General features: G+C 39.6%; 1 protein-coding gene across 3 annotated transcripts in view; it reads left to right on the top strand.

Annotated features, from left to right (window-relative positions):
- cped1 (cadherin-like and PC-esterase domain containing 1) overlaps positions 1-24587 on the top strand; it is a 166865-nt gene that overhangs the window by 14179 nt on the left and 128099 nt on the right. For all 3 annotated transcript variants that reach the window (XM_069903911.1, XM_069903913.1, XM_069903914.1), the window contains exon 2: positions 3814-3985. In XM_069903911.1, coding sequence (XP_069760012.1) covers positions 3814-3985 — 172 coding nt within the window. The remainder of the gene's footprint in view (positions 1-3813; positions 3986-24587) is intronic.

The following is a 24587-nucleotide window of genomic DNA, read 5'->3' as shown; positions in this document are numbered from 1 at the left end:
TTCATTGCCTTTGATCTCTGCACCTTTGAGTTACTTTGAACAAAATCGGGAATTGCTAATTATTAAATACTTTTTTGGCTGAGAACAAAGCACTCATCTGTTTTCTCTTTAATTCGCCCTTAGGCAAGTTTTTGACTAGGAGCCTCCTCCCAAATAGTTGTGAATTCAGTTGCTTGGAAATGATCCCTTTTTGTTTGCTTTTTCCCCCCCCCCCCAATAGCAATTCAAATTAAACTATAAAATTAAAAGTAGGGAAACTATTGTCCTCCAATTGCTTTCACCTAGATTTCAGTTACAACATTTCTGTGAAAGTGCAAAAGCAAACCTTACGGTTGCTCTCTATCATGAGGGAGTTCATTTCTGGAAGAGGGGAAAAAGATATCCACTATCCCTTGTATCTTGAAACTAAGCATTTGAATGATGATCCAGGAGATACAAAACAACACTAGTTCTCTAAGTTGAATCAAATTCTGAGGAGGGTAAAAGTGAAAGAAGAGTTTAAGATTGTGTCACAATGAATGTTTGTAAATCTCTGTCCACCCTTGAGCATGAAGGGATCACAGATTAGACAAAGGGGAAAATGCCTATAAATTTTTAAAAAGCAGTATATAATTAAAACTAATCCATGTACTTCATGAAGGATAAATCATGTTTGACAAATTTTATTGAATACTTTGAGAATGTATAGGGAAAGTTCTTGGGAGTTTTTCTTTTAATGGAGTTACTATCTTGGAGGATCTGTCCTGGACCCAACCTACCAATGACATTGTAAAGAAAGCACCAATGACATTGTAAAGAAGAATTTGCGGAGGTTTGGTATGATGTCAGAAACCCTGGCAAATTTCTACAGGTATGTGGTGGAAACTGCGTTAACTGGCTGCATCACGGTCTGGCATGAGGACGCTAATATCCCTGAACATAAAGCCCTGGACCTTGACACAGCAGGCATCGCAGGCAAAACCTTCCCCACTAACAATAACATCTACGGGGAAAGCTGCTGTCAAAGAGCAGCAGCAATCATCATGGATCCACATCACCCAGTACACGCTCTGTTCTTGCTGCTGCCCTCAGGAAAGAGTTATAGATGTCACAAGAGTCACACCACCAGGTTCAGGAACAATTGCCACCCCTCCACCATCAGAATCCTCAACAAAAAACTCAATCAGGGACACATTTGAGGACTCTTACTTCCACGCTTTATTGATTTTAATCCTCTCTGTACTGCAGTCAGTTTACATTTGTTATCTGTTTATGGTTCTTTTGTTTATATGTGTACATTGTATACAGTTTTTTAAACACTATCGATATATTGTAATTATACCTTCTCCATTCCCCCCCCCCCTCCAGGAAAGAGAATCTCAAGATTGTACGTGATGATGTCACATAATACTGTTATAATAAATCTGAGAGCTGATAGAGGGGTGGAGGTGAGCTTGTAGATGTATTGTGGTTGCACGTTCAAAAGGCGTTGACAAAGTGCAACACAAGTGGCTGGTGCATAAATTAAAATCCATGGTTGCTGGAGGAAGTGTGTTAGAACAGACTGGAAACTGGCTGTCGCATCGAAATTAGAGAGATGGAATAATGTGTGAATTTTTTTTTCAGATCAGTGGCTTATTGCAGGGTCTCCTGGAAAACTCCCCATAATTTTTAACTATTTAACAGAAAGTCTCTGGTGCGACTTTTTTCAAAAAAATATATTTGCAGTTTTTTTTACACTTGTTATCTGTTTACATGTATGCAGTTTTTTGGCACTACCATTAAGAGATAATTCTGTTTCACCCACAGAATAAGAATCTGAGTTGTATGTGATTATCATGTATCTGACAATAAATCTGAAATCTATAATTTTGTTCCCCTTATGGAAAAACAAATATGTTAATGTTGGAGGCAGTACAGCAAAGATACACCAGGCTATTTGCTGGTTGAAGGGGCTGTCAATGCCAGTACAGACTAAATACTTTGGGATGATAATCCTTTGGCATTTAGATGTTTGAGTGGTGACCTTATTCAAACATACACGATCCCAAGTGGGTTGACAGGTAGGCTGAGACACTTGCTTTCGAGAGGTGCTGCTTCACGCTTGCTTGCTGATTGGTTGTGGCAAGTTGGGATTGAGGGATGCTATTGATCAACTGAAGTGCATTCCAGCAATTACTGTGTCCCACTGTTGGCTGGGAGTCCGGGAAGGAGAATGAATGTTTAGAGTATCTGTAAGGAGTTTGTACAATCTACTCATGTCTCTGTGGGTTTCCTCCGGATGCTCCGGTTTCCTCCCGCCGTTCAAAACATGCCGGGGTTTGTCAGTCAATTGGTTATAATTGGGCAGAATAGGTTCATAGGCTGAAAAGGCCTGTTCCTTTTTTTTTTTCTTTGGCTTGGCTTCGCGGACAAAGATTTATGGAGGGGTATGTCCACGTCTGCTGCAGGCTCGTTGGTGACTGACAAGTCCGATGTGGGACAGGCAGGCACGGTTGCAGCGGTTGCAAGGGAAAATTGGTTGGTTGGGTGTTGGGCTTTTCCTCTTTTGTCAGTGAGATGGACTCTGCGGTCTTCTTCAAAGGAGGTTGCTGCCCGCTGAACTGTGAGGTGCCAAGATGCATGGTTGGAGGCGATATCAGCCCACTGGCGGTGGTCAATGTGGCAGACACCAAGAGACTTCTTTAAGTAGTCCTTATACCTCTTTGGTGTGCCTCTGTCTCGGTGGCCAGTGGAGAGCTCGCCATAACACACGATCTTGGGAAGGCAATGGTCCTCCATTCTGGAGACGTGACCCACCCAACGCAGATGGGTCTTCAGCAGCATGGATTCGATGCTTGCAGACTCTGCCAGCTCAAGTACTTCGATGTTGGTGATGAAGTCATTCCAATGAATGTTGAGGATGGAGCGGAGACAGCGCTGATGGAAGTGTTCTAGGAGCCATAGGTGATGCCGGTAGGGGATCCACGATTCGGAGCTGAACAGGAGCGTGGGTATGACAATGGCTCTGTACACGCTGATCTTTGTTTGTTTCTTCAGGTGATTGTTTTTCCAGACTCTTTTGTGTAGTCTTCCAAAGGCGCTATTTGCCTTGGCGAGTCTACTGTCACCGTGCTGTTAAATTTACTTCAGAAAATTTGCGTCTTACAACAATGTCCTGAATGTACTAGATTAATGGCATATTGTTGAGTAACTTTTAATGTTTGTTTCATCTTCTGTTTGTTCTATTTTTTATTTTGTGTATTTATGCTTTCTATAAAACATTTAAAATATTAGCTGAAATTTTGCTTTTTCCATCATGTCTTCTTTTTTAAAAAAAAACCTTTTTTTGAGATTTGTTGCATGGAGAGTTTTATGACCTCATTGTTTCAGTGTAGAATTCTTCTTATTCGATGTCTGACAAATCAATGGCAGAGAGATTGCTTGGTCTTTGAAGGAAAATTTACTCAAAATCCATCTCTTTGCCAATATTGTTAAGATTTTGGCCTGGATAGAGAGAAAGTTGGGGTAGGTTACAAACCCTGTTCTCAAAGTTGGGGTAGGTTACAAACCCTGTTCTCAAAGTTGGGGTAGGTTACAAACCCTGTTCTCAAAGTTGGGGTAGGTTACAAACCCTGTTCTCAAAGTTGGGGTAGGGTTACAAACCCTGTTCTCAAAGTTGCGAGTGATAGTTAACTCCATTTTCAAGTCTGCATTCGAGAATTTAACAGGAACCTCTCATTATCCTGTACTTTTGTTTTGAAGCTCCTTTTTGTATGAAATGATTTTTAAGGAAGTATGATTGTATATTTGGCTAAAATTAAAAGTAATTAATAATTATTTTATCTTTGACAGGTTGAACCCATGCAATCTAATCGGAAGAGATCTGTTGTCCTCCGAGGATATAATTCCATCAGTTCGTCAGACCTTCGTTTATATCAGCGAATTTTTGAACAGTATGGTTACGAACTTGTCCTATTACCACAAGTTGGAGGATCTAGCTATAAGGAAGGGTATAAAGATATTGGTAAGAATAAATCTATTTTGTATTTGTGCTGTTTGCCACTTCTCAGTGTATAGTCTTTTGCATCCGATTTGTCTGACATCTATTTTTAAACATTGAAAGACCTTCTATTCCTTCTACGTGACCCTACAGCTCAGAGGCCAGCTGCCGGTGGGCAAAGTTCATGACCCAATGCACTGATAATAATATCATTCCATATCCAGCCATCCCAGGACTTGTGGGAAGTCGGAGGGAATGTTTGTATTCATTACTGAAACCTTGCTTTTTTTTTTCATGGCTGCAGACATTGTACCACGTGTGTGGAAAAGGGTTGGAAAGAAGTAATATTGGAAAAATGCATCTGGAAAAATAAGCAATTGAATGACCAAAAGAAGAAATAAACAGTGGCTTTTGACAGGCGCAGAAATAACCTCACAATGTTTTTACAGTTGCTTCCCCTTTGCCATAAGTTTTTCGATCTCCGAATCAGAATTTATTGTCATAGACACATCACAAAATTTGCTGTTGTGCAGTAGTATCACATTGCAGACATTTATATAAACCCCCTTACCAAATAAATAAAAATAGTGCAAGAAAAGGAAAAACACAAAGTAAGGTGATCTCTGAGGTTCATTATTCATTCAAGAATCTGAGGGGAAGAAGCTTTCTTTGTTCCACTGAGTGCTCATCTTCAGGTTCCTGTACCTTCTTCCCCCTAGGGAAGAGGACATAGCCTGGGTGGTGGGGGTCCTTGAGGATAGAGGGTGCTTTCTTAAGACACTGCATCTTGTAGATGTCCTCAATGGAGTGAAGTCTGGTGCCTGTGATATCACAGGCTGGAGTTTTTTCTTGTCCTGAGCATTGGTACTTCAGTAATGCATTGGTACTTCAGTAATGCAACCAGCCAGAATACTCTCCATGGTACACCAGAATATGTTTCCAAGAGACTTGTTGAATGCAATAGTTAAGCATTTTTTAAAAATCTACTGGGATCAAGGTGGTGAGTAATGTTTGGACAATGTAAGTTTCAGTAAAAGACTTGCCTCCACAAAGAAAAGAGCTTCTCTTCATCCTAGAGCAGTATGACCATACTAATCACCAACTATCACTATTGCCAAACAACAGATGTTTCACTGGACCATACCCTGTTAACAATATGGATACAAGGATTAGGTAAAGAAATGGATTATTTAAATCCTGACTTTTGTTTTTGTTCCTCTTCTACTGACAAATTGCAGTTTGATGTACGGTAAAATATTTGCCACATTCAGGTGGATTCAGCTACACCAACTTGTTCATATGATCTTGGCCAGAGATATACAGTTGTTTGGGATTTCACATTGGCCATCTCCACGAGCAATGTATGGTAGGCACTTCATTTGCTGGATGCACAGGAGCAATGCACCAAACTTGGTTCAAAAGCATATCACAGGTTCACAAGCCCTAATAAACAAAGGGAGAAAAGCAACAAGGTCTTGGAAATCAACTGCAGGTTTTCCAGCAAATCAAATGCCTTTGAGACTTGGGAAGGCACGATCATTTCATAATCACTAAGACCAGTGGTTTTCAACAATTCCCTCCCCCCACCCCCCCACATACCACCTTAAGTAATCCCTTACTAACATGCCATAGGTGCTCTATGGTTAGTAAGGGATTATTTAAAATGTTATGTGGGTGGCTGTAAAAATGCTTGCGAACCACTGACTTGGGCAAAAGGTTGTAATTCATTGTGGAAGCCTCTCCACTGCAAATCTTATTATGATTCGATTTGTGGTACCACCATCTTCTAATTAAGAAATTTGGATGCATATTTGAAGGAAGAAAGTTAGGTTATAGGGACGAAAATAGGAATAGGACGAAAAACAAAATTCTGAAAAACTGGCCTGGCCATAATGGTTTTAATTCGGTTCCCTTTTTGTTCATTGTTTTAATGACATTCGTAGCCTTTGAATGGGAGAGAAATTTGTCTCTGTTGGCTTGTGCTAAATGCAGGAGTGAATTAGCTGTATTCATCATTCAGCTCCCTTCTGTGATGGAGATGGGAATGTTGTGCAAATGTTTAACCCGAATTACTTCAAAGGCTGATTCACTTCTATTTTTCTGAAGATTGGCTCCTTATTCTGGCATTCCAATTGCCTCTTTCAGGGCATGCTTTAGACCCTAGTTTTGCAGAGACATTTTATTGGATATAATTTCTAGTTATAACGATATTTCTACAGCTATACTCACGAAATCTTTTGCTCTGAATAAAGATCAGGTTAGAAATTTCTCTTATGACTATCTTATTTCAATTATATTATTTTACTCTGTCAATTGTTAGAAGATAGAAGAGGTTATAGTATCAAGATTTTTCATTCAGAAAGAATGTGTTCTGTTGCGAAAGAGTCAGGTTTGGTGGGTTCAAAGAGCGTCAAGTCTGGATACAAGGGTTTGCAATCAAAAGCAAGTTTATTAACACAACAATTAATAAGAGAGCGAGTGGGAACATAACATGAACAATTTATAAGGGAGCGTGTGAAAAAATTGTAACAGAAACAAACTGGGGAGAATGTTAAACAGTGCACAAATATTCACACAGGTGATTGCAGACTATAAGTGGGGTTGTACATACCCTCCTGGACCCCTGAATAAGAGGAGGTGGATCTGGTACCACTGTACCCACAGGGGTATACACATGCTCTAAGACACCTGATCAGTTGAGAGGTGGATCTAGTACAACTGTACTTGCCTGGGTATAGACATGCTGTTGGACCCATGAACAGTTGAAAGCTATTAGCAATACTATGACCCTTCCAAGTGACGTCTACAGTAGTGACCTGGCAAGGAGTGGTGTCCAGGGCTATCACCATAAAGCAGAGAGGGAGAATGTCCTCTGTGCTGGTGCTAAATGCAGGGCTCTCGTCTAAAAGGACATTAGGTAATTTGAACCAGCCATTGGCAAGGCGTGCGCTGACCAGTGGCCAAGCACAGTCTTAACTGACTCTCCCCCCGCAAACTGTAACTTTGTCTACAACATTGTAACTTTAAGTGAAACCAAAAGTACACCACGTACTGGCAGGTGATGTGACTTCCGAAAAAGTTTCAGACAGGGAGGCCAGGTGACCACCAGTAAAAGGTGGGGAAGCTACACCTCCTCCACACACAATGAGGGTAAGTGTAATGCAAGCAATTTGAATTTTGGGAATGCTTTTGAATCATGGGTTGGGGGGCGGGGGGAGGGATGTCAATTTAATTGGAAGTAAAACAAATTTAAAATCTCAGTAAAATATCTGGGGAAAGATTTAATTACTAAGAGAGTTTTGTGGTATATATTGAAAACATGGTGAAAATAAATTCAATATGTTTTTAAAGAAAAAGTAATTGGATTTCCACTTCAAAAAAAATGTACAGGTCGAAGAGGAAAAGGTAGAGGTGAGGATGTGGATGTTGACTCTTGTTGGCATGGGAATGATCACTTTTATCCTGGATAATTCTCTGACTTTTACATTATTGAAGTGAAGCGACTTTGTGGGAGATGGTTCCAAATTGCATTAATGAAATGAAGCATAATCCAAACAATGGCAATGCTGCCACTGGTGCGGACCCTCCGAGAGAGGCGAGCACTGTACGTGCTTTAAATGCCCTGTTAAAGGAGCGGCAATGATTTATTTTTAAAATCCTTTGACCGCAGGGTCTGGTCCCAAAACAGTGGTGCTTATGTTCGGCAGTAGCCTTGAAGGGTTGCAGACTCCAGAGAAGCAGAGGATTGGCAAAAGGCACCAGACCACCCTCCACTGAGAAGGAGAGCAGAGGAGATGACTATCAGGATGGTGACCATGGTGGCGGACCAGTGAGGGGCACTGGAGCCGAAGAACACAGATGGCAAGCTATTGGTGACTCGAGGTGAGGAACCCACACAGGCTACGGGCTGCTGGACACTGCAGTTAAAGGACCCACACCAGGCTGCAGACTGCTGGCGACTCCTTCAAGACTGGCTGAAGGGGAAAGGGTACCAGGTATTGGAGCCAGAATGGGCGAGAGTACTGAAGGCTTCTCATCATGTCAGTGGTTTTGATTTGATGATGGTTTGAACTGAATGCTGCGTGGGTGTGGTGACTGAATCCATGGATACTCTGTAGGGGCTCTCTTTTGCTTCTTTCTCTGACTGTCAGGGGAGCTGGCAATTTCTGCAGATGGCGAATCTTTCTCTTATGGCAGACTAAAGTCAATTTTGTGTAATATTTCATCTGTTTTACTGTATGATGATAAAGGAATTTGAAACTTGCATTTTCACAGATAAGGTCAAATACAGCCTGGATCCAACTAGCAAGAGAACAGAATAAACTCCAGACTACTCCCCTCACAGAATAAGCATTGCTGTATCCAAACATCAAGTGAAATAGATTCTGTGCCATCTTTAAACACTGCTTTGTGCATTAACAAGGGAGATGAAGTAACCATTTGATAGATCCTTGCAGAAATGTCAAAGACTTGCTTATCAGAATATACTTCCTTGCTTGTCATCTTGTAGAAGCCTATGACTTGTTTGCTGGAGCATAATTTTCAAAATGTGTGTTCACCTTGAAGCACATTCAACATCAGGGCAAACCTGAAGACAAATTGGACGTGATTTAAATGTGCATAAAAAATGAAAGGTTATTTAGCAAAATGCATCCTCTATTCTTTGGGATGATTTTCCATGTATATTGAAGTATAAGTTGTAATAATAGAGTGCTAGTGATCATCCTGACCATGCGAGGGAGCTGGACACTCATTTGTTGGAGCTCGGTTTTGGTTTCAAGATGGATGCCTCCACATGAGTCAGCTAATAAAGTTTCGATGTTTTAAAATAACCCAAATTTCTTGGTTATAACCAGGAGTGGAAGAAACACCATGAGTGTGTAGAGTGAGAAGCAGCAGAGAAATGGAAAGTCTGAAGCCTCCTGATACTGTAAATTGGACTGGAAATGTTGACCACAGTGGAGGTTACTGGCACAATATGACACAGTGAGATTCAGAGATTCCCACACTTGGGACAAAAAGTTCTTGTTCTAGAGAAAGTAAGTCCAAGATTCTACACTGTCAGAACAGAGGATGGTCAAATACTGAAAGGGAATCAAAAGAGCCTGTTGAAAATGCAAGAGACGCTGCAGGAACAGATAAATGCAGAAGATCCAGTCTGGACAGCAACAGAGGAAACACCATCAGTGCTAGACAGTAGTGGACCAGCGGAGTCAACCAGAAGATCCATGCATGCTATCAAAGCATCTGACAGGCTGAATCTCTAAAAGAAAAAGAACTGCACACTTAGAAACTTTGTGCTGCTGATATTTGTGTTTATGTTTGTGTTGAACTTTAAATTGAAATTAATACCATATTAGTGTGTCATGCTGTTAGATTAAAGATCTCAAGGAAAGGGGATGTAATGATAGTGCTAGTGATCCTGCTGGCCACTTGATGGAGTTGGAGAGTAGTTTGTTGGAGCTTGGTTTTACATTCAAGATGGATGCCTCCATGTGGTCATGAGTTAGTTCTATAGCTAATATAGTATAGTTGTTTTAAAAGAACCCAAGAAACATCACTTAAATGACTCAACAAAAGTATTAATTACACTTATTCAAGCCACTGTTGAATAAGTGCATTGGTAAGGCCTGAAACTTTGCTCAAACAACATGCAGATGTGGTGCTTTTCATTTCCTCAGCTTGTCAGGTTTTTCTATTTTTTCAGATTCAGTTTTAAGATTTATTGTCAGAGTTCATATGTCATATACAACTCTCAGATTTTTTTCTGTGGGCGAGGCAGAATGACCACTTATTGATAGTGGGGGGGGGGGGGAAACTTTAAAATGTATATATTTAAACAAACAGTAAAGAGATAACTAATGTAAACAAACTGTACATTACAGATAGAATAAAAAAATAAAGTGCTCACGTAAGACTCTTTAAATTAGTCCCTGAATGCGTTTGTTGTTGGGGAGTCTGATGGTGGATGGTAGGAGCTGTTCCTGAATGTGGTGGTGCGAGTCTTGTGGCACCTCTACCTCTTTCCTGATGGCAGCAGCGAGATCAGAGCCTGTGCTGGGTGGCATGGATTCTTGATGATTGCTGCTGCTCTACGACAGTAGCGTTCCTTGTAGATGCTCTCAATAGTGGAGAGGGTTTTGCCTGTGATGTCCTTCCTTTAGGAGGGCTTTATTTTCTGGTGTTTTGGTGTTCGGGGGTATTAGTATTCATGCTCAGGGTGGGGATCCTTGCATAGCCATGCGGTCTTGCTGTTGTAACTTCTCCCCTCTATTGTTTCACCACCTGATTTCTGCAGAGTGTTATGGAAATACAAAAGGTGTTGCTGTGTGGCAATCAAGATTCCTTTTACTTTCAAGATTTTAAGATCACAATAGTCGAGGGGAAATGAGAGACGTTCTTGATACTAAACCTGAAAATGGAAAGTATTAATGGTCATGTGAAACCATTGGTCTTTGGATTAATCTAGTTAGATGTGGTATGCTACAAACATTGATGAGGGGCACCATTAGCTTCATGTGCTGCCTCTATATTTTCCTAAAAGGCCAGAACAAAACCTGAAGTTAGATGTGGCTGAGCTTTAGTACTTAAGAAAATAATGTGCGTTTTGTGTATTACACCCTCTTTACTCAAGGTTTATATTGGCACAGTGAGCAGTTTCTTCCACATGACTTGGTTGCTGTAGTTACATGTATCCCAAAGGCCTCATTTTCTTACAGCACCCAACCCATCCAGGAAGTTCAGAAATGTTTATTGGCTGCAGGCCAGATTCCATAAACTGGTTGAAGCAACATATTTATAAAACTATAAATACAGTATACAAATACCACGGTTTCAAATTTTTGCTTTGCAAAGTAAGCAGGCACTTCCTTGCACAATATTTAAACACCAGTGTGAGGAAAGAAGCACACAGCCTGATGACAGCATGTTGTATAATCACAGGGCTCTAAACTATGTTCAAAACTTTAGGAATCGTGTGTTCAGTCTTAAGCAATGAAGTAGTGCAGAAAATAAAAGCTGCAACTAAAACGTATTTCAGTATCAAATAAGCAATTATGTTATAACATTTAACATTTTTCTAACAATCCAGGAATAACATGCGACCAATGTTTTGAATAGTAAAGGATGTTGCTTAAGGGAGAATCTGTGATTCATACTCTCTCTCGAATCCAACTCTGCCCCTCCGAATTATTCTGGTTGAAAGTCATTAGGTTTTGAGGTGTAATTCCTCTTGTTGATTTGAAAATTACCTGCTTCATTATGCAGAGTGAGATGATGAATCCCAATTGTATCCATACAGAGTTTGCAGATACATTATCAATGGGAGGAATTTCACTTCCGAAAACAAAAGGATTGCATAAAAAATATACAGCATAGAACATCTCAGCACAGAATAAAAGTATTCTTTTTAATAATGTAGGCAGCAATAAGCATTTGGTAACTCTTCTTCCTTTCCAGTCCTTGCATTTTTATTCCATTTTAATTTGTACAAATTTGTGTTTTTTATTTCAGCACTATTGAGCTGTACATTTATTTTTTGGTTAGTTCATCAGTTCAGCCTTTATTTTTCTATTTAATCATTTTATTTCCTATTTTTAATAGAAATTAAAAATAAGCTTGGATGAAAACGGAAGCATTGTGTTTGTACATCTGGACTGCAGATGTTTCTCATTATTTTGGAAGCTTGTTTTCTTTTTGAGTAACAAAATGAACGTTATATTCTTCAGATTTAAAGAAAATGTATGAATTATGTGGAGGGGTAGGAAACAGAATTCACTGTAATGCTGCTCTGTAAAGTTCCAAGACGATGAAATTGGAATCATCTTAAATTCAGATTAGTTTACAAATTGCTCAAAATAGAATTGAATCATGTATGAGGAATATGTTCACTTCCAGAACAAAGTTTGTCCATTATAAAAGGGGCAAAAATTGTATCTCCAAATTTTGTTACCTTGGGGAATGCAGTTTGTGATCAAGAACTGAATCCTTGGGAGGGCCTCTGACTTTGCATTAGTCCAGAAAATTTTGTCTGGTTATCGATACTTCACTGAGCCATTGGGGAAACCACTGCTGATTTTGTTTGAGGCAAGTTCAGTTGTTGTCCCAGTGTGACCTTGCTGACACTGCCAAGTCAGAACTAGGTGGCTGGTTAAGACCTTCTGCCCAGCAGGTTAAGGCCCCCTGCCAGGCTATTGGTGCATCTGGCTTCTGACTGAATCAGGTACTGGGGATCAAGGAAATTCCTCCAAGAGCAGGACCTTTGCCAAGTCACAGGCGCTGAACATTTCCAACTTCTTTGGAGAACTGGAAAGTGGTGGAGGAGATGTGATGACGACCAGACTGACAGGTTATGGGCACAGGAGAAGTGACTGCATTGGAATCCTCAACCGCACACTGTCTCTGAAGGGGTTTTCTTCTCCTTTTCAAGATGCCACTGGAATAGAATGTGATGACTCTTTACTAGACCATTCAATTTTTGAATGGCATAAAAGATGGTTTTTCACTGCATACCAGTAGATATGATGATAATAATGAGACCACACTTAGAATTTTCTGTTCTGGTCACCTCATTACAGGAAGGATGTGGAAGCTATGGAGAGGATGCAGAAGAGATTTACCAGGATCTTGCCTCAGTTGGAAAATGTGCAAGGTTAGCAGAGCTGGGACTTTTCTCTTTGGGGTGAAGAAAGAGGAGAAGTGACTGAATAGAGGTCTACAAGATTCTGGGAGGCCTAAATAAGGTAGGCAGCCAGCACCTTTTTTCCAGTAGCAAACACCAGAGGTTATCTGCAAAGTGAAGGGAGGAAGGTTCAGGGGAGATATCAGCATGGATTGTATTTTTACACAAAGTAGTGGGTGCCTGGAATGCATTGCCAGGGGTAGTGGTGGAGGTTGGAACAGGGGTATTTAAGAGACTCTTGGACACATGGATGAAATAGATTATGAGGTAGGGATGGTTTTTGGGTTTTTTTAAGGTATAATGGTCTGTACTTGCTATAATGTTCTAATAAATACATCTGATTCATCTCAATCTTGCATCTGGATTCCTGCCTAATGTTCTCCCACTAGTTGCAATGGGAGTGCTCCAGGAAAATTGTTCCAGCTTCTTCTCGCATCGGGGGTAGTAGGTTAACTGGCCCCAGGGTTTGGATAAGCGGTAGACTCTGGGGAGAGTTGATGGGATTAGTGTATATAGATGCTTGATAATTGTTGTGTCTTCTGACACCATGATTGAAGTAAAAACACAGCACTGGAGAAACTCAACATGTCAAAAAGAATATTTTATGTAGCAAAGATAAAGATACATGACCAATATTCTGGGTGAGAGCCATTCATCAAGGTATGAAAATACGTGGGCAAGCACCCAAACATCTCCATTGTTTTGTTCCATGTTAAGTATGTTCTGTAGTTAATTAATGGAACTGCTGAAATTTCAAGGTAGATGCAATCTTAAAGAGAAATAGGGGGAGACATGGATAGATACAGGAGGCCAGATGGTGAAGGGTTGCAGTATCTGGACAGCGTGTAGCTAGAGGCCCCACTCTAAGCACTTAAAATAAACAGCTGGGTTTCAAATGCTGGGAAATTAGAAAGGATAATAACCAGGCCACAGTGCAGAGGTACAGCATTACAGAATAGAGGAGGGAGCAGAAACTAGACTAGTGGCAGGGGGCCAGTGGGAAAGAATCAAGGTTGGATTTGAAATGTTAAATTAAAATTTGGATAATAGCAAAAGTTTAAAATCCCATCCAATATCAAAAGAAAAGAGAGATGAGTAGATTGAAAGGTTTAGTTTATGGTGACTGCTTTACATATGTTGGATATTAATGTTAACTTTTTAAACTTTTCCACTGTTCCTAATTATCATTAGTGGTGGGGAAAATTTTAAGAAAATGGAGGGATAGAAGTTCATCCATCGTTGTTGACGCTGAACAGTTCCATTGACTTATGATGGGTGGGGTCAAATAATTATAGTGCCCTGTAGTGCAAGCAACCCAAGACACATTTTCAAACTTTTAATGTCTAATCCCACAGCTTTCAAAGCATAATAAATAAATAAACCCCTTCTAGTTCTTCCAAGGTGCTATTTTATATTCTACTGAGCTTTAAATATTGTGAAGAAACTTACTTTCATTAAACCTTTGTGCCAAACTTGCAGAATTTGCAAAATTTGACTGCAGATGCTCTGCAGATGGGTTTGAGTATAATGCTCTTTTGTGACACCACAGGTTAATAGTGCATTGATCCCATATGTAATAGTACCGCCCAGTGACTTCCTCCATTTAATGGCTTATGTAAACTTTAACTGTCATGCATTCTCCTTCATTTATTTAACCTCCTAAGGGAGATGAGCAACAACAGAGAGTATAAACTTGCCAAGATATCCCTGAGTTTACTCTGGAGGATTTGTCAAACATTAGAATAGGATGGTGCATTCACACAGATTAATTCTGACTATAAGGGAAATGTTGAAAAATAGATATTGAAGAAAAATTATTTCTACCATTTTGAATAATTTATTATGATGTATGCAAAAGATTACTACAGTATTCAATTTGAATTCTTCACCATTGAGAAACATCCTAAAATACATAATTTATTTTATGACTTTTGTTCAGACACTGTATTTAAAAATCCACCAAATCAACCTGCATGGTTTTAAATACATCAGTTTATTTTCTCAAAATAGTGGTTTCTCAAAGAATTGGTTTCTTAAGCCATGTTCCTTCACAAGGATACCTCACTACTATTACCATCACTGCTGACCTTTCCCTGTAACTCAGTTCCTGTCCAGGCAACAGCCTAGTAAATCTTCTTTGCACTCCTTCTATCTTGTTATCTTTCTTGCAATTTGTTGACTGAAACTGCACAAGACTCAAAATTTCATCTTGTATGACTTTTCCATAACATCCCAACTCCTACACCCAATACTTCGATTTATGAAGGCCAATATGCCAAAAGCTCTCTTTACTGCCCAATCTACTTGTGATGCCAGTTTCAGGGAATTATGTATCTGTAATCCCAGATCCCTCTGTTCCCCCACTGAGGAGCAGGCCCTTACCATTTACTATGTTCCTTTCTTGGTTTGTCTTTCCAAAATGCAACACCTCACCCTTGTATTCATTGAAGACCATCTTCCATTTTTCAGCCCATTTTCCCAGCGGGACCAGATCCCTCTACAAGCTTTGAAAGCCATCCTTGCTGTCCACAGGACATCCAATCTTACTGTCATCTGCAAATTTGCTGATCCAATTGACCTCGTTATCATCCAGATCATTGATATAGATGACAAACAGCAATAGTCCTAGCACTGATCCCTGAGGCAAACCACTAGCCACAGGCCTCCAGTCTGAGAAACAATCATCCACTATTACTCTCTGGTTTTTCACGTAGAGTGAATGTTGAATCCAATTTACTACTGAGCGTTTGAACCTTCCTGACTAACCTCCTTTGAAATTTTGTCAAAGCCACTAATTTCCACATGAAATTCATTATTCGTACTACATAAGGATATCTGCTCTAACTTTGTTTCCCTATGGCTAGCAAGCTGAATTGTGCTACTCTGAATAGAAATATTAAAAATACTCGTGTCATTGAAATGTTTATTCTAACTTTAATTCTCAACTCTATAGAAATGTTTACATTTTTCTTTAATCAGTTCAAGCTGTGCTTGTGAGTATGGTTCACTGAGATAGTTTCTTCATATACGAAGTATTTAGATCTTTCCGATGACCTTGTACCAAAGAATTCTCCTTCTGCCATAAATGGTCTTTACAAAGAGGATTGTGTCTGGTTTCTGCGCCAATGAAATTTGAGTGTTTCCTCAACTGGATTTCTATTGCTGTTAGTAAATGACAAGCAGATGTTTTATGCTAGACATTGATTATTATGACAGTATATTTTTGAGTCTTTGGGGGCCCTTATAATCCTCCTTAATTACAATAATTCCCATTTTTCTTTGCTATGATTAATTGTTTAGGAAATTTAATTAATGCATAATTACTGAAGAGCAGGAGGTTATTTCAAACCAGTTAAAGCTTCCAGCATGTTTACTGATGTTTATAAAAGCTTAAAGGTTTATAACTCATATTTCTGAAATATTAGCATAATCTACATGGTGTATATTTGCATTTGTGGGCCCCTGCACAATGGTTTAACAACATTAGAAATGTAATTGGAGCTTACAATTTGCACTAATAATTCCAATCCGCAACATTCCACAGCAACAATAAAGAATGAAAACAGAAGTAACGTGAGGTATGTGACTTCTCACAGTGTACTGAACTGAAATATTTCTGAAATTCTTTTGAATTGCTTTTTTTGTCGGGGTGGGGGGGGGGGGAACCATTAATTTGTGGCAGCCTTGATTTTAAAAAAAAGTGTAGAAGGATTTTATGAGGCCCATCTCCTCGATCACTTGCAAAGAAGTGGCTCAAAATTGTAAAATTCACCACAGCAGTTTATGACCAGCATTGAATGATCATTTGTGGAGGACACCAGCAGTTAAACTTCAGTTTTGCTGGCAGATGATGATGTGTTGAATGAGAACTGATTCAAGAGAAGGAATTGTAATACAGAGTGTAGATTTGGAGATCTAGCTATGTAGAAGAGAAAACATCTGCCCCAATAAATATAACACAAGCAGGGCAATGAATAACAGAGTGAAAGTTATGATGGTTTGCAGAAACCAGCAGCGCAGATCCCAATAAGCCAGATGTTTGACCTGGAAACAATTATGGTAAAACTACTGAGAGACTTCCAGTGTTAAGAATCTTTCCAGGATGAGCAGGCCACAAATTGTCGCAGACAATTTATAACTAAAATTTGTACCTCCATATCCTCAGCATTCTTCTTATTCTTTGGCTTGGCTTCGCGGACGAAGATTTATGGAGGGGGTAAAAAGTCCACGTCAGCTGCAGGCTCGTTTGTGGCTGACAAGTCCGATGCGGGACAGGCAGACACGATTGCAGCGGTTGCAGGGGAAAATTGGTTGGTTGGGGTTGGGTGTTGGGTTTTTCTTCCTTTGCCTTTTGTCAGTGAGGTGGGCTCTGCGATCTTCTTCAAAGGAGGTTGCTGCCCGCTGAACTGTGAGGCGCCAAGATGCACGGTTTGAGGCGATATCAGCCCACTGGCGGTGGTCAGTATTACTGACTGGCGGATAGTATTACTATCCCACATAGAGTAAAACTGATAGCATTTTGCCAATCACACTCAGCACTGAAAGGCCAATGCAAGCAAAAGCTGAAACTGAGAAATGACCTCTTTGTTAATATAAACTAGCCATGGTTCATTATCATAAAGGAATTAATAAGGATTTTAGTCATGCATTATGCGTGGTTGCAAATATATTGAGACATTTTCAGTTCCATCTGTGTGCAAACCTCTCAAAAGTCCAATTGAATAGAAACGGCAATAAATGATTCCAAGAACCAATTGGAACCTGATAGAACATTCTTGGAAATGCGAGTTGTAGGAAGATTTTTTTTTTCTGTATTGATCGATTTATTTTTTTTTAAATTTTTTTGGTATTGAGTATTAAAGTTGGGAAATTGAGTAAAACTTTAGGCCACATTTGGAGTATTGTGTAGGGTTCTGCTTGCCATATTGCAATAAGAATGTGGAGACCTTGTAGAGGGTGCAGAAGACGTTCAGCAGGATGTTACCTGGATTGGAGAGTATTAGCAAAACGAGAGATTTGTCAAAATTGGATTATTTTCTCTGGAGTAATGAGGTGAGTACTGTTTATAATTATGAGAGACATGGATAGGCGTCATTTTCCTTAGGAAGAAACATCAAATATTAGGCTTAAGATGAGAGGGGAAAGTTTAAAGATCACTTGCAAGATTTTTTTAAAACTCTGTGGTAGGTGCCTGGAACAAGTAGCCAGGGGAAGTGGTAGAAGCAGATATAGCAGTGACATTTAAGAAGCATTGAGACCGATATTAATGGGGCAACAAGTGGAAAAGAATGACCATGTGTAGACAGTTGAGATCTGCATTCTGGTTGATGCAGATGTGGTGGACCATAAATCCTGTGTTGCACTGTTCCATGTTCTTTTGGCTTTCATTGCAAAGTTTAATGACTATTCTCGCTGTATGTCTTTACACACATTGTTTCTGTACTGCCTTTACTGGAACCTAATGCTAATTTTCTGCAGTTATTCTGCCTTGGTTTGTGAGCTGCTTTGTGTGCAGTTTGCCTTGGGGGCTATCTGTACTAATTGGAGGGTTAGACAAGGAATGTAGATGCCATGCTTAAATGCATCCTGATGTTACCATTCTCGTGTCCAAGGTGGGATACATAACTGACTGAGGATTGTCTGGAGCACAAATGGAACTGCAGTGCCTTGTGAACCAGTCCTGAGACAGGAACGTCTCTTTTATTTGGCTTTGAAGCTTAGCAGCAGTCGCTGCCTTCAAACTAGATGGCACCCTTCGCACTCTGCAGGTGACTGAAGCTGACCAGACCTGGTGGATCCAAAGAGAACCACTGACTTTTGTTGTTTCAACCTTGGTGATTTAAGGACTCCTGTCCATATGACCAAGCGTCAAACTCAGCCGGGTTGGATGGTGATAGTGGCACTCCAGTGGTTGGCTGTCGACTAATGCCATTTATCAACACTTGGTCTGTAGTTTTCTATGCCTTGGTAAGCCCAGTGATGAACTAAATCAGTGGTTTTCAAACTGCCCCCCCAACTCACATTCTACTTTAAGCAATCCCTATGTCATAAGTGTTCTGTGATTAGTAAGGGATTACTTAAAGTGGTCTGTGAGTGGGAAGGGAAGGTTGAGATCCATTGCTCTAGACCCAATTGTTACTGAACCATTTTGCTTGAGGAAAAATTGTCATTGGCCCATTTCCTTTGGAGTTGTGAAACCGTGCACATAACAAGTCAACTAGGTATAATTATAACAGTAATTTTTCTTTCAACTCACAGACCACCTTAAGCAATTCCTTACTAATCACAGAGCACTTATGGCATAGGGATTGCTTAAGGTGGAATGTGAGTTTAGGGGGGCAGTTTGAAAACCACAGACCTAGGAGCTTAAATATTGTGTGTGTCTCTGTCTTCAGTTCCTCTCAAGCAATGGGTTTCTATTTCTAAATACCCTCTGACAGGGGGGGGGGGGGGTGGAGGGGGAATGATCTTCCACTGCTTCCTCTCTAAACTACTTGCTCTTTAAACCCATGTCTCCAGTGTTAGACATTCCTGTTACAGGGAAAGATTTCCATGATCTACCTTTTCTAAGCCCCTCATAATTTTGTACATCTGGGTCCCTTGTCTGTCTCCTCTGATAGCTGGGCTATTTAATCAGGAAAAGACTAGGCTTCCAACTACTGGAGTTTAGAGTGAGAGATCAAGGACTCCTCTCAGGATTGGATAGGATGGATATTTCCTCTTGTTAGGAATCCAGAATTAAGGTCGCTTTTTTTAAGACATTTAAGACAGATGTCCATGTTATTTTCTCTGAAGTCATGAGACTTTGGAACCCTCTTCTTCAAAGAGTGATAGAAGTAGTATCTTTGAATGCTGTTAAGGTGGAGGTGTGTATATATATATATACTTGATAAGTGGGTGTATTAAAGGATACAAAGTTTAAGCAAGAAGGCAGAGCTGTATCAATGACGATCTATTGAAAAGCAGAGCAGACTTAAGATCAGGAGTGTTCTTCTCCAACTCCTAGTTTGTACATATTCACTGTAATAATTTTTAAATGTCATTGTATTTATACTGGAATACGGATAGATTTTTATAGTAAGGGGAAAGGTAGGTAGAGATGAGCCTATCATCAGATCAGCCATGATCACATTGAATGTCGGAACAGGCCCTATTCCTCTTATATCTTAAGTTCTTACAGAAGGTTTGTATGGAAATGGGAAATATGCAAGCCTATGGGACTGGCTCTGGTAGGCATGATGGACAATTTGGTCCATGGGGATGGTTCTGTATTGAATGATCTACAACTTTAAAAATTGGCACATGAGTAACCGTCATTTCCCATGTTTGAATGCCTGGCATGAGTTTGAATGCCTGTTCTATCACCATTTGGGGAAAGTTGGTTAATTATGGAGTTTTTTCTGAAGAAAACAGTGGACCCTCAAACAGGAAAGAAACCAGTTTATGATTCGCCACATTTAGCGAATTAAAAAAAAGATAAAGTAACCATTAGTTCAATGCAGTCTTCATTGTGACCTTGCAGTAGAAATGTATTGGTATTTTTGAGTCTGCAGTATGAGTGACACATGAGGAGTTTGGAATGTAGTCCCATGCAGGCAGTGTGATTTGAATGCTTTGCTATTTCTAGCATTTCCCATCTCCAGCTTTTGTTTGTGTTGGGTCACTTAAGGTAATATAACTAAAAATACAGCCCTAGTTATTACCGCAATTTAATACCAGCAGTAGGCAAATTCATGGGAACAAAACTCTTTCTGTTTTAATGTTTTACCCATTGACCCTAACCCTCTGTGATCTTTCCCCATGACTAACACCAATGCTCATTGCTTTTTGTTTGGGAGTTTGAAAAACCATATGAAATATTTTGGTCAAAGTTCATAATTCAGTCTATCTCTCTGGTAGTTTTTTTTTCTCAGTTGAAGAATCTTGCCAAAGAAAGTAATTATTAGCAAAAAAAATAGCATTGGTGATCAGCCTCTCCACTGTTGCAGATCAGATGCTGCTTTACCCTCCTTTGACCTTATTGGATGGCCATTTTCTTTGGAATGATGCACCAATTTGGTTTACATCCATGGTCTGGTCTTTATTTTTAACCCTATTAATTTTTCATCCTTCAGTGCCCATCTTTAAGTTGGAGTTCTGAATTTGTCAGAGTTTTTCCTCTGACAAGTAAGACTAGACTTGCATGTCCATCTTGGGGACTTGTGGATGAATGATCTGAGTTTTTTTAGTCTCTAATTATTGCTGGTCCTTGTCTGATAGGTAATGGAGGTTTCAACACTTCTATGACTATTTTCACAATTGGGTTGCATATCTTCAAAATACAAATGCACGGACATCATTCTTCTTAAAGTCCAATATTCAGACATTCATTATAAAGGAAAGTATTCAGCTACATTTGCTGCAAGCACCTGATTCTGGATATTGTGTAGATCCTCCATTTTTGGGTTGTAGTTTTCATCAGCTGTTAAAGGAGATTGATCCCAACCCATGCTCCAAGGTATTTTGGGAGCTTTATTCTCTAGTGTTGATAAATGGCATTAGTCGACAGCCAACCACTGGAGCACCACTATCACCATCCAACCCAGCTGAGTTTGATGCTTGGTCATATGGACAGGAGTCATTAAATCACCGAGGTTGAGACAAAAAAGTCAGTGGTTCTCTTTGGATCCACTAGGTCTGGTCAGCTTCAGTCACCTGCAGAGTGTGAAGGGTGCCATCTAGTTTGAAGGCAGCGACTGCTGCTTAGGGGGCATATTACAGTAAAACCCCCGGTATCTGGCACCTATGGGGATTGGTAGATGGCAGATAAATAAATTTACCGGTTGTTTGATTGTGTGTTGCATCATTGGTAAACCAACCACTAGGGGGTGCCATTTTAAAACTTTTGTAATTTTTTAACCTATTCTTCCACAATTTTTTTTGCTGGTTGCTTGCATTTTGGATAATGGAGTGGGGGGGGGGGCATGGTTTAACTGTGGTTATCTCAATGAAAATAAAATATGATGAAGATTTCAATGCAGTTGTCACATTTGGTAAGAAGTGAGTACATTGGCTGCTTCATTCTGGCTTTTTTGGGAGTGTTTTTTTTTAAAGTAATGATTGCCAAGAAAAAGCCCCAGAGAGTCCCATAATTCAGGAAATCAAACATTGCTAATCAGCTACACATGAGATGCATGGAAATTTCAGTTCACCGAGGTAATGTTGACTTTCAAGGGATTATTCCAGATGTTTTCAGTGGTTGACCCTATCATAGGGCCCAGGGTGAGTGGAGACGGATGCCTAGTTTCCATGTGCATTGTTAGTACAATTACTTAGTCACGGGTGTTCTATGCTGTTTTGTGATATCTTCCATCATGTTTAATGGTGTTTTTTGTCCTATAAACAAGGATAATGTGCAATGCACCATAGTCCTTGCTTGTGCAAGTAATTGCATAATTCTGTTCAGTAATATCTTTGCCAAGGAACTAAATAACCCAGCAAAATTAGACAGGAGCAGGCCTTTTCGGATTAAATGGTGGTTATCCAATACTATCATGGCTGTTCATGTCATATTCCTGTTGGTTGAGGATATATTGGGCACTTACTTTACCAGCTTGTTGACTGAAGTTGGGATTATTGGCCTTTAAAACAAATAATGTTGCAAGATTAGTTGAGGCTTCTTAATAGTTAAGAATATCTCCATAATGCTATGCAATTTCCCTCCCACTGAACACTTTGTAAAAAAAAAAGTCAAAATTTATTTATTGTCATGAAGTTCATTATTTTATGACAGCATTATAGTGCAATTATTTCTATAAACTACATTTAATAAATAAAAATGGAACAAGAAAAAGTAAGAGATAAAATGATATAGTGTCTATGGTTCATTCAAGAATCTAATGGCAGAGGGGAAGAAGCTGTCCTTGTGCCACTGAGAAGATCACTCAACTAGCTGATCTATCTCTTTCCTGTACATTTTCTTATTGCCGTCTGTGATTCCGCCGACAACCCTGGTGTCATCGGCAGAGTTGCAGATAGCATTTGAATTGCGCCAAGCCATCTAGTGAGTAGAGCAGTGGGCTAAGCACATATCCTTGAGGTGTGCCTGCGTTGATCATCAGTGATGGGGAGATGCCATTTCCAATTTGTATTGAATGTGGTCTTCTGATGAGGAAGTCAAGTACCCAGTTGCAGAGGAGGGGTGCAGAGGCCCACGATTTGGAGATTGTTGACCAGCATTGATGGAAAAAGATGTTGAACACTGAGCTGTAATTGATGAAGAGTAGCCAAATGTATAAGTTGCTGTTGTCAAGGTGATTCAGAGTTGAGTGGAGTGTAAAGGTTAAAACTTTGTGTTTTTTAGTTAATTTTGTGCCCATCTCTTTAACAGGCTATTGTTTGTGGTGTTACCATATTGACTATGATGTATATGTCATAATATCTGCCCAGACTGACAACTTGCTCATTATTCTTCAGGATGTGAAGAAGGCGTGTGCACAAGAAATTTTTCTTTGAATTTTTTGTCTCTTTAAATACTTTTCTGTGTATCTTTTTAAATATTATTCTGTATCTCTTTAAAGTTTGAGCTTTATGTATATTTTATATCTCTATCATATAGTAAATGCTTGGTTATTAATCGTTATGTAAGTCTTAATACAAAGCTAAGCAAAATGCTTATCAGTTTTATCCACTGATTAAAGATACACAAAATAGCAGTCACAGAGATGGATTTATTGGATTAAAGAGATCAAAATTCAAAATATTGTAGCTTATGCTTTTGCAAGATGATATTTGTGAAATTAGGATATATTAGAACAAGGAAAGTGTCATCTATATGGAGAGCCAGTGATATTGCATCTGTTGTGAAGCGATTGTGGTGAATTGCAATGAGTCCAGACCTTGAGACATTCCAATTTAGATTCTATTTACTGTAGTAGATCATAAACAATTTTTAAAAATTATTTTAAGTTTTCTTATAATCTTTGCCTCTTTTAATTTATTTTTACAACTGTAGATACGACGACAATGGGAGTAGCTGCCTCTCAGGTCCAGCAACAAAGGTGTTGGGTTTGTGACCGATTGGGTTTCTCCAAGGTGCTCCAATTTTCTTAAACATCCCAAAGACCTGCTGGTTGGTAAATTTATTGGTTGCTGTAAAATACCCCTTGTATAGGGAGAACAGGTTGCAGGGAACTGAATGGGTGAATGGGATTGCTCTGTATGTAAATACAAGTTTTACTTTTGGACATCATGTGGAACCCCTTCATCTTACTGACATTCACTTCCAGTCCTGTTGCTTTACAGAAAGAAACAGGATCTGATATTCCTCACCACTCCTTCGTAAGAGTCACTCAGGGTAGTGATGTTGTCAATGAAGGATAAAGCCAAACATTTTATTGAGTCTTCATCAGCACTCCCCTTCTCTCTCCAATTAACAGTTCCATCACAATATTAAAGAGAAAGCATGATGGGAGTCCTCGTGTTTTACCCTCCTCTTTGTGAATACTTAGTCCTCTTATTTCTGACTTAAATCACTGTGCTGGTATTTCTGTACAGGTCTCCGATAAGATCTTTAAAGTGCTTTGGCCATCCCATTGAGATTGATGCCAATCTTGTATTGAATGATCTTCTATGTCACAAGAAAATATGATCTAGTATTCAATTATATTCTTAATATAATAGATTCACTGAAGCGTGCCTCTTAAACTGACTCGAGGCTGAACGGTCTATGATGAGCACCATTTTATTACATGAATCCCACCCTATACTCTCCATGTTCCTATCAATCCTCCCAAAGATTCCAAAACTAAAAGGGGAAATTTACAGTGACCAATTAGCCGACCAACTTGCATGTTTTTGGTAGATGAAAATGTGCAAACTTCACATAGACAGCACCGAGGGTCAGGATCAAACACTGGTTACTGGGCTCTGTGGCAGGAGTAGCTCTTTTGACTGAGTCACCCATTC

The sequence above is a fragment of the Narcine bancroftii genome, chromosome 11 (assembly GCF_036971445.1).
Source record: "Narcine bancroftii isolate sNarBan1 chromosome 11, sNarBan1.hap1, whole genome shotgun sequence".
NCBI classification, from domain to species: domain Eukaryota; kingdom Metazoa; phylum Chordata; class Chondrichthyes; order Torpediniformes; family Narcinidae; genus Narcine; species Narcine bancroftii.
Note: the sequence above shows the minus strand (reverse complement) of the source record. Positions and strands in the feature narration are given on the sequence as shown.